Source organism: Felis catus, chromosome B1 (assembly GCF_018350175.1).
Source record: "Felis catus isolate Fca126 chromosome B1, F.catus_Fca126_mat1.0, whole genome shotgun sequence".
NCBI classification, from domain to species: domain Eukaryota; kingdom Metazoa; phylum Chordata; class Mammalia; order Carnivora; family Felidae; genus Felis; species Felis catus.
The window spans coordinates 117230192-117246438 of record NC_058371.1 but is presented as its reverse complement, the minus strand read 5'-3'; the positions used below and the strand labels follow the sequence as shown (position 1 = coordinate 117246438).

The 16247-nt window shown below is 38.2% G+C and overlaps 1 protein-coding gene across 2 annotated transcripts in view; it reads left to right on the top strand.

The window, feature by feature from the left end:
* The window catches only part of TET2 (tet methylcytosine dioxygenase 2), a 136529-nt gene that overhangs the window by 86013 nt on the left and 34269 nt on the right, over window positions 1-16247 (top strand). Inside the window, exons 3-6 of one of the 2 annotated variants that reach the window (XM_006930937.5) lie at window positions 862-4316; window positions 5960-6050; window positions 7448-7541; window positions 8178-8386. In XM_006930937.5, the coding sequence (XP_006930999.4) occupies window positions 908-4316; window positions 5960-6050; window positions 7448-7541; window positions 8178-8386 (3803 nt within the window). In that variant the 5' untranslated portion in view covers window positions 862-907. Of the gene's footprint in view, window positions 1-861; window positions 4317-5959; window positions 6051-7447; window positions 7542-8177; window positions 8387-12768; window positions 12818-16247 lie in introns of those variants that run through there. The other variant, XR_006596894.1, reaches the window with a different exon arrangement.

Below are 16247 nucleotides of genomic sequence, written 5' to 3'. Positions count from 1 at the left end.
TAGTTGGAGCTTCAGATGTGAGAGGAAGTAGGAGAGAAAAAAGAAATCTGCCAATGAAAAACCATTTATATCAGGCAGGAATTGTCAGTAGAAGTGGGCAGCCAGCCCCTGTGGAAGAAGACATAGAATCACCTAGAAATGACATTTTATAAACTACACTTTTTACCCCATTCCATTTCCTGGGAAGTTAACACTAAAGGGAGCATGCCTGGTCTTTCAGGTGTGTGGGTGAAAGAGTTTGAGAACTACTAATGCAGGCAATATGGAGCCATAAAGTGTGTTAAAGGAGAACATGACATCAGATTTGCATTGAGAATATTCCCTTTGGTAACAATTTGAAGGAATCTCGAAGGACTGGAGAGAAGACAGGCTGGGCTAGGGAAGAAACCTTTTAAAAAGCTACTGACTGCAGCAGATAATGAAGTGAGATAATATTGGTCTGGCTACCAAGTAGCAGTGAAGATAATTCAAGGAATATGTAGGAAATGGAATTAATTGGATATGTAAAGTACTAGAGAAGAAAGAAAGGAGGTAGTCTTTCTTGTTCTTAGCATTTTTACAGAAAGAATTTGGGAAGGAAGTTGATACTATTTACTAATGCAGTATGAACTTACCACCTTAGCTGGTGATTTTAATTATCTTTGTTCTCTATGACCATGAATATTTGAGAGCTGCTGGGAAGACAAGAATAATCAGATCCTGAGTAGTTATTGGTTGTCCCTCTGAAACATGAAAAGGAGTATCATAGTTTGCTAAGTCTAGGAATTTCGGTACTATTAAGGCCATGATTATTCTCTAAGATTTATTATTAGTGTCAGATATGTATTAATGCACTTCAATTTCTGTTTCCATGCTCTTTAGAATTCATTCAGAGGGCAGCCTTGTGGATGGCCCCGAAGCAAGCCTGATGGAACAGGATAGAACCAACCATGTTGAGGGCAACAGACTAAGTCCATTCCTGACACCATCTCCTTCTCCCATCTGCCAGACAGAACCTCTGGCTCTAAAGTTCCAGAATGGAAGCCCATTAACTGAGAGACCTTATCCAGAAGTAAATGGAGACACCAAGTGGCAGTCTTTCAAAAGTTATTATGGAATACCCCATATGAAGAGAAGCCAGAATAGTCGCGTGAGTCCGGACTTTATACAAGAAGGTAGAGGGTATTCCAGGTGCTTGCAGAATGGAGGAATAAAACGCACAGTTAGTGAGCCTTCTCTCTCTGGGCTTCATCAGAACAAGAAATTGAGACAAGACCAAAAGGCTAATGGAGAAAGAAAGAACTTCGGGGAAAGCCAAGAAAGAAATCCAGGCAAAGGCAGCAGTCAACTGAATGTCTCCGACTTGAGTGATAAGAGAGAATCTGCAAGCTCTGTAGTCCAAGAAAATGCAGTTAAAGATCTCATCAGCTTTTCAACACATAACTGCAGTAGGTCTGAAAAAGCAGAGCTTCAGATTCTGAAAGAGCAGGAGGAGAAAAATGCTAACTACCATGACAAGAACATTATATTACTTCTTACAAACAAGGCAGTGCTAATGCCTAATGGTGCTACAGTTTCTGCCTCTTCCATGGAAAACACACATGGTGAACTCCTGGAAAAAACACTGTCTCAATATTATCCAGATTGTGTTTCCGTTGCGGTGCAGAAAACCACATCTCACATACATGCCATTAACAGTCAGGCTACTAATGAGTTGTCCTGTGAGATCACTCACCCATCGCATACCTCAGGGCAGATCAATCTCCCACAGACCTCGAACTCTGAGCTGCCTCCAGAGCCAGTTGCAGTGGTGACTGAGGCCTGTGATGCTGACAAAGCCAGTAAGACAGCTGCAATGGTAGGGACCTGTCCCTTTCAGAAACCAGAAACACAAAAATCAGTTTTTGAGATATGCCCGTCTCGTGACGAAAACAGTAATATGCAAGGAACCGCAAATCTAGTATCTGGTGAAGAATTCTGTTCAGGTTCCAGCAGCGATTTGCAGCCTCCTGGTGGCAGCTCTGAACGGTATTTAAAGCAAAATGAAATGAATGGTGCTTACTTCAAGCAGAGCTCAGTGTTCACTAAGGATTCCTTTTCTGCCCCTACCACACCACCACCATCACAATTGCTTCTTTCTCCCCCTCCTCCTCTTTCACAGGTTTCTCAGCTTCCTTCAGATGGAAAAAGCACTCTGAATGATGGAGTTTTGGAAGAACACCATCACTACCCCAACCAAAGTAACACAACTCTTTTAAGGGAAGTGAAAATAGAGGGTCAGCCCGAGGCACAGTCATCCCCGAGTCCTAATCAATCTACACATGTAGCCAACCACTCTCTGATGCTACCAGAAAGGCCTCAGAATAATTGTGTCAACAAGAATGACATGCGGACTCCAGGGACAGTGACTATTCCCTCATGTTCTGAGAAAGCGAGACAAATATCAGAACGCCTCAAGCATAACCCACCAATTCTTGGTAGCAGTGGGGATGCACAGGACCACTGCCATCAGTTGATGGGACACAAAGAGCAAGATATTCCGAAGGGTCGAGACAAGGAACAAACACGAGGTCTTGTGCCCCCAGCACAGCCCTATCTGAAACCAGGGTGGATTGAATTGAAGCCCCCTCACTTTCATCAAGCAGAATCCCATCCAAAATGTCATGAGGCATCACTGCGGTCAGTTCTTCAGTATCAGTCCAACCCCTCCACTCAAATGACCTCCAAACAATACACTGGAAATTCCAACCTGCCTGGGGGGCTCCCAGGGCAGGCATACATCCAGAAAATAATGCAGCCAGAGCAGAGGCCACAAAGGTACCAAGGTGAGATGAATCAAGGGCAGTTTCGAGGTACAGTGGACCAACAGCTCCAGTTCCAAAAACCCTCACTCCAGGTGCACTTCTCTAAGACAGACCCTTCATCCGAAGCTCACGTGCAGTCACTGTGCACCCCTAGGTTTTACTTTCAGCAAAGACCAGATCCCCAAACTGAGAAACTCATGCCCCCAGCATTGAAACAGCACTTGAATCAGCAGGCTTCGGAGACTGAGCCATTCTCAAACTCGCACCTTTTACAACACAAGCCTCACAAGCAGGCAGCACAACCGCAACCATCCCAGAATTCACTTATCGCTCAAAACCAGCAGCAGCAGCAAAAATTACAAATGAAGAATAAAGAACAAATGTCCCAGACTTTTTCTCACCCCCAAGGCAACAACGATCAGCAAAGAGAAGGATCATTCTTTAGCCAGATTAAAATGGAAGAATGTTTCCGTGGTGAAAATCAGTATTTGAAATCAAGTGAGTTCCAGACTCATAATAGTCAAATGGGATTGGAGCAAGTGCAGAATATGAATAGTAGAAATTCCCCCTATGGTCATACCTTGAAATCAAATACAAGCAAACTACAGATTTCTTGTTCGAACAATACACACCTAGCTCCAGAAAATAAGGAACACACTATCAATTCTGACCTCTTTGCAGGAAACAAGACTCAAAATTTGCATCACATGCAATATTTTCCAAATAATGTGACTCCAAAGCAAGATGTTCTTCACAGGTGCTTTCAAGAACAGGAGCAGAAGCCACAACAAGCTTCAGTTCTACAGGGATATAGAAGTAGAAACCAAGACATGTCTGGTCACCAAGCGGCACAACCCCCTCAGCAAAGGTACCTGATGCATAACCAAGCAAATGCTTTCCCTGTGTCTGACCAGGGAGGAAGTCACCTTCAGACCCCTCCCCAGAAGGACATTCAAAAGCATGCTGCTCTACGGTGGCACCTCTTGCAAAAGCAAGAACAGCAGCAAACACAACAACCCCAAACTGAGTCTTGCCATAATCAGATGCACAGGCCAATTAAGGTTGAACCTGGATCCAAGCCCCATACCTGTATGCGCCCCATGGCAGCACAGCCAGAAAACAAAATGTGGAAAAAGGTAACTAAGCAAGAGATTCCACCCCCGAGTTGTGATAATGTGCAGCAAAGGAGCATCCTTGAGACCATGGAGCAACATCTGAAGAAGTTTCAGGTCAAGTCATTATTTGACCATAAGGCTCTAACTCTCAAATCACAGAAGCAAGTGAAAGTTGAAATGTCAGGGCCAGTCACAGTTTTAACTAGACAAACCACTGCTGCAGAACTTGATAGCCACACCCAAACTTTAGAGCAACAAGCAACTCCTTCTGCAGAAAAGACACCAACCAAAAGAACAGCTGGTTCTGTTCTCAATAATTTTTTAGAGTCACCTTCCAAATTACTAGATACTCCTATAAAAAATTTATTGGATACACCTGTCAAGACTCAATATGATTTTCCATCATGCAGATGTGTAGGTAAGTGCTAGAAAAGTACTGAGACACATGGTGCTTATCCAGAATTAGCAAATTCATCTTCAGATATGGGATTTTCTTTCTTTTTTAAAAAATCTTGAGTCTGGCAGCAATTTGTAAAGGCTCATAAAAAGTCTGAAGCTTACATTTCTTGTCTTTAAATTACAGATGCTTCTGCTGTGCAAGAGAGAACTTCACTTACATTGTTTTTCCAAAAACTTAAAACAATGTGCATGCTCATTTTTCCTCTAATAAAACCCTTTAAAATATAAAGGTATCAGTTTTAGATTAATCTGTTTAACTCTTTGTACATCACCTCCTGGAGAGACACCTAGACAGTAAAAACATCTATTAAAATGAGAAAATAACTGCTAATATGTAAACTCATGTAGGAGCTTTTTAATATGTATTAATTCAAGGTTGAATGTATTAGTGGTTTCACAACATTAATTTCTACATAAGTGGGAAGTTATTATCTTCAATCTTGGTGAGTTGGGGGAAATTGTAATGCTGACGTTCTGAATACTCATGAAGTTGCCCTTTCTGCCTTGATAACCTTGAAATATTGTACGATTTATATTCATTTTGATTCTATTTTCTCTTTAAAGTTTTATCTTCTGATAGAAAATATGTTTTTTTTTCCTTTTTTTTTTAAACAAACACCTTTTTTTAAAAAAAATTCAGGATATGTAATAGGTCCATTGGAATAGGGAAACCATCTTGCCAATAGATGCATAAATATATGTATATATGAAGACTTTATTACAGTTCCTCAACTTGGACACAGTAGAAGACATTTGAAAAAACAAATGTTAAACTAATGTGGCCAATGGTCCGCCCGCCTTTTCTTATTCCTCTTACAACGGGACACCCCACATTTTATAGAAGAATGGAGGGAGGATCCATACTGCCCCTTTGTGTGGTTAATATTAGGTTGCCTCAGGGGTGCAGTCATAGATAACATTGGGTAAGTTCTAATCATCTGCAGTTTCTTCTATCATCCTAACCTCTCCTCCTACTTTCCATCTTTGGTAGTTTGCAAGAACCTCTTCCTTTTACCTGACCCTCTCTCCAGTATTTTCTCTCATCAAATTATTCTCAAGTACATACAAATATGGGTCTGGATTCAGTATTCTTATTTTCAAAACTCAGCTATTAAATGTTGAGGGGAAACAAGAGGAGAAAAAGGTGCCTTGACAATAAAAACTGAGCAATATCCTGGGGTGAGAGAAGACAGGAAATTTTATTTTTAATCTTTTAACATCCAAGTATCAGGCAGGTTTCTAGTTAGCTACAAAATTTTGTTTCAATTCAAAAAACTGAATTTTAGTTGGTATTACATATAATCTAATTCCCTCACTGTTTTGTTTAGTTCCACTTATTTTGTTTAAAATAAATAATTTCTTATTCCGTATCTGAAATGTAATTTAATATATTTTTATCCAACAGCCAGCATGTACATATACTTAATTATTTGGCACATTTTCTAATAGATTAGTCCATCAATTTATTCATTTTAAAGAAAAAAATGTTTACAGTCACATTTAGGGCCCTTAATGTGCAGTTGGGGGATAAGCTTTGTGGATGTAGCCTTTATATTTAGTATAATTGAGGTCTAAAATAATAATCTTCTATTATCTCAACAGAGCAAATTATTGAAAAAGATGAAGGTCCTTTTTATACCCATCTAGGAGCAGGTCCTAATGTGGCAGCTATTAGAGAAATCATGGAAGAAAGGTAATTAACGCAAAGGCACAGGGCAGATTAACGTTTATCCTTTTGTATATGTCAGAATTTTTTCAGCTTTCACATACAAAGCAGTAAACAATTGTAAATTGAGTAATTATTAGTAGGCTTAGCTATTCCAGGGTTGCCAGCACTACACACTGTGCTATTCACCAGAGAGTCACAATATTTGACAGGACTAATAGTCTGCGAGCTGGCACAGGCTGCCCACTTGGAGATGGATGCCAGAAAACCCAGGCACGCACAAGAACCAGCCAGCCAGCCTGCCAGGCGCAAGGGTGCTGGCACCGGCTGCAAAGACAGGCCCCACTCTGGCTTTCCCACTTGATGATAAAGGGTCGCAGAAGAAACAGCGGGGAAATGTGGCACGAGAAAGGAGCCGTTGAGTTAAATTCACCTAGAGCTGTAAACGAGTAGTTCCCTCTAGGGACGTTATCCCTTAGTATGAGCAGAGGGTAAGTGTGAGATGCTGAATAGAAATAGAGAGGATTCTATTTATAGCTGCATTTTTTTTTTTTACCGTTAATCACAGGTATGCAAGTATTTACCTGAATCTACACAGTTAGTCCTGCATGTAGAAGACTCTAATGAGTGAGATAATCAATGCAAAGAGAAACTTTCATATTGGTATCCCCAGCAGTGAGCTGTTACTGTGCTAGGGTGCCTTTCTTTAAGAGGTAGGCAGTGTTATCATTAAAATATATTAGGAGACGTTCTGGGCAGCAAGGACATGTTTTGTATCATTCTTGCCCAATTTACAAATTATTTGTTGCTAATTAGTATGTAGAAATTCACTAAATAATCATCTAGTAGCCTGGCAGATACCCTAAGTGCCTTTTGTTACTAGCAAGCAGTAAGTAGTGCCTTGGTCCTAAGGAAAAATATAATCTATTTCTAGAACTATCCTATGTTTTCAAAATTGCTGGATGCTAGTGATTTGTGAACCATCTTTTTAAAAATGTTAGAGATTCTTTGAGGAACAGTTCTAACTAGAATCTATTGTGATTCCCCAAGTTTTAAAATAGCTAAATTTAGTAAAGGACAAAAACCAAATAGTAATATGTCTTAGAAGACTGAACTTAACAAACTTAAAAAAGTTTTGTGCTTTGTGAAATTATGTCTAAAAATAAGCTTTCCCATTATTTTCACCCAACATATAATTTCAAAATAGTTCATTACAATTATCCATATATTTTGATACTGAAGAAGTATAAAGCTTAAAGTGTGTTATCCAGTTTGCTTGGCTTAGACCTATTTTTTAAAAATAAACCATTCATTTCTCAGGATGTGGTCATAGAATAAAATTATGCTCAAATGTTCAGTATTTTGGTTGCCTCAGCTTCATTTGCTAATTTTATGTGTGTGTGTTTCTGTGGATTTCTTTTAAGGTTTGGACAGAAGGGTAAAGCTATTAGGATTGAAAGAGTCATCTATACTGGTAAAGAAGGCAAAAGTTCTCAGGGATGTCCTATTGCTAAATGGGTAAGTGTGACCTGATGAGGCCTTTGATCTTCAATCGTGGGCATTTTGATTCATTAATCTAACTCTGAGAATTGGGTTACCCAGATCAAAGAGTCATTTATGCCGGCTGAAATGAACATTGCTTATATTTATTTTGTGTCATCTCTTAAAGAAAAGGAAGATTAGTTTTTAAGTCAGGTACCAACTGTATTTAATTGAAAGAATGTAATAGCGAAGACGAGGTCCATTCAATTTGCTAAAAAGTATGATTCTTCCTGGGATAGGAAGAAGTCACCCTTAATCCTTTAAATACCTTCCATTAATCTTTATGGTGTCATTTTTGAAAGCCTTGAACTTTGTGAAAAAAGATGAGCATGTCTTCCATGTAGCTCTAGCTTTAATGTAGGGGGCATTGCCCCCACTCTACTGGGCACAGTCTGCTAAACATTGCACGGTTTTGCATCCCGCCTAATTCTGACCCCACCGTATAGATGGCTAGCAAAAGGCAAGTTGCAGGAGCTGGCAAACATTGCCCTAATTGTGACCCAGACATGCAAAAATATACGTACATAAATCAATGCTCTCATCTGCCACAAGTGACCCTTGTTTTGTTTTGGTTGGGGTGGGGGTGTTGGGGTGGAATGGTGACCCACACAGGTGGTTCGCAGAAGCTGCAGCGAGGAGAAGCTACTATGTTTGGTGCGGGAGCGAGCTGGCCACACCTGTGAGGCGGCTGTGATTGTGATTCTCATCCTGGTGTGGGAAGGAATCCCACTGTCTCTGGCTGACAAACTCTACTCAGAGCTCACCGAAACGCTGAGGAAATATGGCACTCTCACCAATCGTCGGTGTGCCCTGAATGAAGAGTAAGTGATGCCTCCCTCTCTTTCCACTAAGAGCAAAACCTAATTATTGGTTTGTGGGAAGAGAGTTGAACCTGCATTTGTACATTTACTAAATGGGGATCGAAATGCCTGTTTCCCAGTCCTGCAGTAGGAAGTCGTATTTGCTAACACGGGTAATCCGAGGCGATTCCATGAATTCTTTTGTACCTTCAGACGGCGTAGACATTTAGTTAGGAGCAGCTTGCTGCAAGTCTGAATGTCCGTACCCACATGAACTCAGTCGTGCCGTAAATTTGAAAGTATCTGTGTGTCCACTTGGCGCATGTGACAGCCCTTTGTGTGGCTGTCAACCACATTAGTAAGTATTGACACCATTTCTGTGTTGCAGTAGCTGAAGCAGAAAGTAAGTTTGATGAGAAATTTTAGGATTCCCAGGTCAAGGACCTTAATGTAGCAAACATGAAAATATAAGGCTTATAGAATTTCTGTAGAAACAGACTGATTCAGACTTCAGTTCAATCAAGTTTATCATTTTCACAATACCAATAAAAATTGCTTTCATTTTTACTGCTACTAAATAATCAAGAAATTAGTGGCTATTTATGCATTATTTTCCAGGAATATAAACATTTGGAACAGAGCCAGGGGTATGCAGTTAAATATATTTAGTGCATCCAAGGACTAGTATGTCTTTGTTTGTCAACCTTATCCAGTTTAGGAAGTTTAAATCTTCACTTGGAGAAAGCTTCATTTTTATTCTTCCTCTGCTATTCCTATATAACATTTTTTTAAAAAGAGTATGGGAGAATTCACAGTGCTACACTGAAATGCTACAGTGTAATTTTACTGACAGCTGGCTCTAAAATAACTTTTTAAAAATGTTTATTTGTTTATTTTGAGAGAGAGAAAAAGCACTAGCAGGGGAGGGTCAGAGAGAGAGAGAGAGAGAGAGAGAGAGAGAGAGAGAGAGAGAGAGAATCCCAGGCAGGATCCACACTCAGCGCGGAGCCCTACACAGGGCGATCTTCCAACCAACCCTGAGGTCATGACCTGAGCTGAAATCAAGAGTCTGACACTTAACCGACTGAGCCACCCACGTGCCCCAGTTCTAAAATTCTTTTTAATTTTGCATTTCTTCCTTTAGTCTCCTTTCCTCTGCATTCACCAAACCACAATATAGTTTACTGAATTTATAGAAATACTATGCCACTCATTGCAACATCCCATTGTAACCTCATTTGTTCCTTTGCTGACTATTATTCTGACTACTATAGCTTTACTAACATGGTTAGTAAATACTAACATGGATTCTCTCTCTGGGTCATGGGGGGTATGCAAATCAATTATAAATAATATGTCTAGGAAAGTTACTGTTCACATATCAAAGGTGGGGACTTGGCTTCCCGTGGTAGTTACGATCCAAAAATCTCATGTATGTGTGTGTGTTCCTCACTGCCATAAATCCACTTTTATAATTGATGTGTTGGAAAGTGGAAATCTGGTTCATAACATATGACTCATAAACCTATGATGGACAGCTTTATGTGTAAAATACTTTTCAGTTTACCCTGATTTCCCTTGCTCCTTCTTTAAAAGATGTATTTAAATGCCTTTAATCAAAGAAAATGAAGTTAAGGCACCTTGAGATGATGTGCCTGATAGCACTTTTCTCAGGAATTAACTATCTGCCTTGTTTTTTTTTTTTTATTTTTTGTTTTTTAACGTTTTTATTTATTTTTGAGACAGAGAGAGACAGAGCATGAATGGGGGAGGGGCAGAGAGAGAGGGAGACACAGAATCGGAAGCAGGCTCCAGGCTCCGAGCCATCAGCCCAGAGCCTGATGCGGGGCTCGAACTCACGGACCGTGAGATCGTGACCTGAGCCGAAGTCGGACGCTTAACTGACTGAGCCACCCAGGCGCCCCTCTGCCTTGTTTTTTAAAGCAGACTTCCTTTTAGACTTGATGGCTTGAACTTCTAAACTACTGAGGAACTTCTTGTGAAAACAGCAGTGTTTTAATTTAAATTTCTTGAAGTTTCATGCAAACTATATTTCTTATTTTTTTGTAATTGATTTAATTTTCAGTTATTATATATCTGGTATTTTTCCCCTGAAGGCTTTTCTGTAATTTCTATAAATGCCATTGCCTGTCATGGAATCTGACATATAGAAAGAAATTCTGTCAAGAACTCTCCTAAATTGTATTATTTTGCATTTAAAATCCATGAACAGTAAAAGATTGGGCCAGGATCTAAGAAAAATTACAGTGTAAGTGGTCTAAATAGGAGGCGAGTACAAAACTATTGAAATATGTGTTTCAATGATTAAAACATTTTAAAGGCCAGTCTGCATACTTCTAGTTCTCTTTGTCTGGAATTCCATCATAAGGGTGAGTAATTATTTAGACTAAATTTTAGCTTGGGGCTAAGAGTGTTTAGAATAATTCTCAAAAAACAAAACAATGTACTTAACATACACAATTAAAACAGACACCAATGGCAATAGAGACTTCATTCAGATATAGTTTTTGAAGTTTCTAATACCCCATAAAATACATTTTATATTTGGCAGAAGTTAGAATTATGACTTTGCCAAAAACAGAGGATAATCTCAAATTGGGGCTGCTGACTCGGTTTAATATTCAAGGCTGTATGAATCTCGTCACCGAGTTCTTACAAATCCCAATGCCTACATGCGCCATAACCAACCACTGTGAGTCCAGAAAAGAATTCTCAGAGTAATCTTTCAGTGGGAAAGTCAAAAATGGATTTTTACATTTCCTTTGAGATTAACCAGCTGTTTCTCCTTTAAAGATTTCCCTTTGAGATTTCCATTTTATGACTAAGCCTAACCGCCTAACCAATATGTTTTTGGCAAGTTAAGAGTTGTGGGAGTGTCATTATAAGAAAGTCAAAGCCAGAAATGTGTTTTGCCATGCTGGGTGATGTTAAATGTTGTGTTTTTTGTTTTTTTTTTAAGCTAACTGTATATTATAAAAATTTTCAAACATGCATAAACGGAGGAGTGCAGTCTAATGAATCCCTGTGGACCCATTACATAGCTTCAATACTTATCAACATTTTATCAATACTATTTCACATATTTCCACTACACTTCCTACCCCCACTGCCACCCCGACAGTGTTTTAAAGCAAAACACAGATACCATCTCTAACAGACAGTGTATATCTCTAACAGACAAGGATGTTTTTTATAAAACCTAGTTACACTGTCATTTTCATTCATCTCAAAATTGACAGTGATTCTTTAATATCTTTTCATGTCATGTTCAGACCACATTTAGATTCCTAATTGGATCTTTTTCAAAAAATAAAAATAAAAAGCAAAACTATATTGCCAACAAGAAAGCCCATACCTTGTATTTGATTGAGGCTTTTGAGTGGTACCAGTTCATGCCTATTGTCTTGCATATTTATGAATAAAACTTTCTATCACTTTCAAAAGTATCCCAGTTTGGAAGACAAATTATAGTTTCCATAAGCCTCTTTTTATTTATAATAGTTCCCCCTCTCTTTAGTGAAATTTTTTGTTAAAGAGACTATATAATTTGCTCTGTAAAATTTCCCACATTCTGGGTATGTAATTGCACATTTGTTTTATTCACCTTATCCCTCTATCCCAACTGTCTTTTGTGCATTGATATTAAGAGACTTAAAAAGTTATGTATGTGTATATGTATGCATATATTGGCAAAAATGCTTTTGTAAGTGGTAATGAAATAATCTTAATTCTTCATATCCATCAGGAGGGTTAAATGTCTGCTTTGTTCCATTCTTAGTGATGTTAAGAGTGTTCAGTGAGTTCAGGAGTTGTCAGCTTGATTCGTCCATCCTAAAGTTTTCCCAGAAAACTTTCACCTAATGGTGTAGTGTATTGATTGAGGATCGTTGCTTGTTTCCATTATTTTTGTTTGAGTTTGCAAATTCACAAGTTTTTTATTTTTCAAAGTATAAATTTATGTATTACATTTAAATTTATTTTGCTAGTTTGTAAACTTGCATAAGGTTGAATATCTGATCTAATTTTTAGTTTAAATTTGTATATTTCCTTTACAGTAGAAATCCAGATGGTAACTCAAAGGTTGAGAATGTTTTTAAAAATCTGTTACATAGATGAATATTTTTATTACAGTTTCTTTACTGATTTGTTGTAAACAAATGTTGTAACCATGAGCCAAATTCTGAGTCATGTTAAAATGAAGCTGAGAAATGCTAATTTTAATAATATTCTAATAATATAGAAATAAAAATGCCTTTTAGTAGCCATTTCATGTAGGAAATCATCTTGAAGTCACTCTACCTTGTTATGCAGAGATTTTTTTGAGATATAATTCACATACCATAAAAGTCACCATTGTATTTTATGTTTTATTTTTGAGACAGAGAGAAAGCACGAGCTGGGGAGGGGCAGAGAGAGAGGGAGACAGGAACCGAGATGGGCTCCATGCTGACAGCAGAGAATCTAATGCAGGGCTCGAACTCACAAGTAAGAGATCATGACCTGAGCTGAAGTCAGATGCTTAGCTAACTGAGCCACCCAGGCGCCCCTAAAATTCACTATTTTAAAGCTTAAAACTCAGTGGTTTAGTAATATACTAATATTGTATAATATTAGTAACACACTAATATTAGCAATATACTCATTTGTGTAATAATACACAAAGTTGTGCAACGTTTTCTTCACTCCCAAAAGAAAACCCTGTACCTATTAGGCAGTCAGTTCCCATTTTCCTCTCCCCTAAAATGGCAACTGCTAATCAGCTTTCTTTCTCTATAGATTTGCCTGTACTGGGCATTTTGTATTAATGGTATAGAATATTTGGCCTTTCTGCCTGGCCTCTTTCACTTAGCATAATGTTTTAAAGGTTCATCCATATCATAACATTAATCAGTGTTTTATTCCTTTTAGTAGATGAGTAATATGCCAGTGTGTGTGTGTGTGTGTGTGTGTGTGTGTGTGTGTGTGTGTATACATATCTCACATTTTCCTTATCCATTCATCAATTAATGGACATTTGTATTGTTTCCACTTTGGGGCTATTATGAATAATGCTTCTGTGAACATCTGTGTACAAGTTTTTGTATGGACATATGTTTTCAGTTCTCTTGCAGTGACATTGTTAGTCATATGGTTACTCTATGTTTACCTCTTTGAGGAAATGCCAAACTGTTTTCCAAAGGAGCTGTACCATTTTTCATTCCTGCCAGCAGTATGTCGAGGTTCCAGTGTCTTCGCATCCTCATCAAAACTAGTTATTGTATGTCTTTTTTTATTATAGCCTTCCCCGTGGGTGTGAAGCGTATCTTGTCATTTTGATTTGCTTTTCCCAAATGACTAATGATGTTAGACATTATTTGATGTACTACTGGCTATTCATATGTCTTCTTTGGAACATGCCTACTTGATTCTTCACTCATTTTTAAGTTGAGTTCATATTTTTTGAGTTGCAAGAGTTCTCTATATATTCCAGATACTAGAACTCTAGCAAATATATGGCTTTCAGATATTTTCTTTTATTCTGTAGGGTGCCTCTTCACTTTTTTGATAATATCCTTGAAGCACAGGATTTTTCAAATTTGATAAAATCAAATGTATGTATTTTTTAATTGCCTGTACTTTTAGTGTCATATCTAAGAAGCCATTGCCTAATCCAAGGTCTTGGGGATTTACCTCTGTTTTCTTTACAGAGTATTATAGTTTTAGCTCTTACATTTAGCTTGTTGATCCCTGCTAAGTTAATTTTATGATGTAAGAGTCCAATACCATTCTTTTGCATATAGATCAGCACCATTTGTTGAGGAGACTGTATTCTCCATTAAATGGTCTTGTCACTCTTGTTGAAAATTAATTGGCAAAAATGTATGGGTTATTTTGGGACTCTTCTATTCCATTAATCTACCTACATTTCAGTCCTTATGGCATACTATACAGTGTTAATGACTGTAATTTGTAGTAAGTTTTGAAATTGGAATTCACCTGTTTTATCCATTCCCCCTACCACCTCCCCTCTGGCAACCACTCTCTCTGTATTTATGTTAAGTCCTCCAACTGTTTTACAAGATTTTTTTTTTTTTTGGCTACTCTGGATTCTTTTCATGTCCTTGATAATTTTAGGATCACTTTTTCAATTTCCCCATATGGGATTTGACAGGGGTTCTGTTCAATCAGTAGACCACTATGAGGAGTATTGACAGCTTAACAGTATTAAGCCTTCCAATTGGTTAACAAAGGGATGTTTTTACATTTACTTAGGTATTTAATTTCTTTCAATGATGTTTTATAGTTTTCAGTATATAAGTCCTACATACTTTTGTTACATTTCTAAGTATTCTTTTTTTTTAATTTTTAAAAAATATTTACTTATTTTTGAGACAGGGAGAGACAGCATGAATGGGGGAGGGTCAGAGAGAGAGGGAGACACAGAATCTGAAACAGGCTCCAGTCTCTGAGCTGTCAGCACAGAGCCTGACGCGGGGCTCGAACTCACAGACCACGAGATCATGACCTGAGCTGAAGTCGGATGCTTAACCGACTGAGCCACCCAGGCACCCCTCTAAGTACTCTTTTTGATGGTATTTAAATGTAGTTATTTTGATTTCATTCTTGGATTGCTAGTCATATGGTGTTTCTAGTTTTATTTTTTTTATTTAAATTTTTTTTAATGTTTTATTCTTTTTTTTTTTTTTTGAGAGAGAGAGAGAGAGAGAGAGAGAGAGAGAGAGAGAGAAAGAGAGTGCGATTAGGGGAGGGGCAGAGAGAGAGGGAGACACAGAAACGGAAGCAGGCTCCAGGCTCTGAGCTGTCAGCACAGAGCCCGATGCCGGGCTCCAATTCATGAACCGCAAGATCATAACCTGAGCCAAAGTCAGACGTTTAACCAACTGAGCCACCCAGGTGCCCTTAATTTTTTGACAAGCCTTCAAACTGTTTTCCATAGTGGTAGCACCAACTTATGTTCCCACCAACAGTGCAGGAGCACTCTCTTTTCTTGTACACATCCTCACCAACATTTGTTTGTCTTGTTGATGCTAACCATTCTGACTGGTACGAGCTGATATCTCATTGTGGTTCCGATTTGCATTCCTTGATGCCTGGTGATATTGAGCATCCTTTCAGGTATCTGTTGGCCATCTGTATGTCTTCTTTGGAAAAATATCTATTTAGGTCCTTTACCTTATTTATTTATTTATTTATTTATTTATTTAGGTGTTGAGCTATAGAAGTTATTTATATATTTTGGATATTAACCCCTTATTGGATATGTCATTTGCAAATATCTTCTCCCATTCAGTAGGTTAACCTTTTTGTTTTATTGATGGTATCCTTTGCTGTGCAAAACCTTTTTACTTTGATGTATTCCCAATAGTTTATTTTTGCTTTTATTTCCTTTGCCTGAGGAAACATATCTAGAAAAATGTTGCTAAGGCTGACGTCCAATAGATTGTTGCTTACTTTTTCTTCTAGGAGTTTTCAGGTTTCACATGTAGGTCCTCATCCATTTTGAGATTATTTTTGTGTATACTGTAAGAAAGCCATCCAGTTCATTCTTTTGCCTGTTGATGTCCATTTTTCCCTATACCATTTATTGAAAAGGCTGTCTTCTCCCACTGTATATTCTTGCCTCCTTTTTATAGATTAATTGACTGTGTATGGTTGGTTTTATTTCTGGGTTCTCTGTCCTGTTCCATTGATCTCTTTGGCTATTTTTTGTGCCATTACCATATTGTTTTGATTACTATAGCTCTGTAGCATATCTTGAAGTCTGGGATTATGATACCTCCAGCTTTCTTGTCAAGGTTGCTCTGGCTATTTGAGGTCTTTTGTGGTTCTATAAAAATTTTAGGATTATATGTTCTACTTA